Source organism: Amblyomma maculatum, chromosome 1, assembly GCF_055883805.1.
Source record: "Amblyomma maculatum isolate TAMU_Amacu chromosome 1, ASM5588380v1, whole genome shotgun sequence".
Classification (NCBI taxonomy): Eukaryota; Metazoa; Arthropoda; class Arachnida; order Ixodida; family Ixodidae; genus Amblyomma; species Amblyomma maculatum.
Window position 1 is genome coordinate 356362059 of NC_139344.1, and position 889 is coordinate 356362947.

Consider the following 889-nt stretch of genomic DNA (forward strand, 5'->3'; position numbering starts at 1 on the left):
AAGAGAAGAGGAAAAGCTGAAGAGTGATACAAATACTGAAATGTGCGCGCGGGTCTATCTTATCGAAGCTCTCGTCTGGCAGTGCCTGATGACCTGCGATTACATGTTTCAGCGTTTGTCGCGTTAGGTCCGCGCAACGGAAATATCAAATCTCACACCGTGCGCCGGTACTGCGGCTACCCTGAGTCAGCGTCCAAGGAGGGACAAGGTAAACCCTCAAAACGGAGGGAGGATAAAAAAAAAAAAAAAGCTATTAATAATGGCCAGATGCACAAACATGGAATCCGCAGTGTGAAAAACACGTAATAAACAGGTCTGTCAAATGGTCGAGGTGTTCACGGAGCGGTGCAAGACAGTTTCAAGGTTACAGCACCAATATCGCGAGAGAAGGTAACATACAAAAACAACCCAAGAAAAGAGATGCCGGTCAATGTTTGTGTTAGACGTCGCCGTTGGACGTCTGTGAATAATGAATAGGCGATGGGCGCACTCACCCCGCAGTCCGCTTTGATCTCGACCCAAGGGTCCGCCGCAAGCTGAGCTAACGGCATTATGCTCGCCAGCGTAAACCGTAATATGATTGAAACCTTTCACTCTCAGACACATATATATGTTATGTCATCTGTTTCCTGGCGGCAACTTCCGCCAAGATGGCCTGCGCTCGGAAGTAAAGCTTCAGCACGGGCGGCGGCGGCGCCAGCCGGCAGAAGACTGTTCTTTGGCTTCGGTATTCGCTTTGACAAGAACACGGTGGACAAATGAAAGAATTACACAGAGTACTGGAGGTCACGTTGGTGTAGCAGTTGTACCGGTATGCAAGGTTTATTTACCATATAGCAGTTCAATAACGGTCCAATAGCACTTAATTTGTGACTGTAACAGTTTAGGA

The 889-nt window shown here is 48.0% G+C and overlaps 1 protein-coding gene across 2 annotated transcripts in view; it reads right to left on the reverse strand.

Moving 5' to 3' along the window:
* Positions 1-716, reverse strand: part of S6kII (Ribosomal protein S6 kinase II) — a 36996-nt gene extending 36280 nt beyond the window's left edge. For both annotated transcript variants that reach the window (XM_084591331.1, XM_084591322.1), the window contains exon 1: positions 495-716. In XM_084591331.1, coding sequence (XP_084447457.1) covers positions 495-551 — 57 coding nt within the window. In that variant the 5' untranslated portion in view covers positions 552-716. The remainder of the gene's footprint in view (positions 1-494) is intronic.
* Between the last annotated feature and the right edge of the window lie 173 nt (positions 717-889).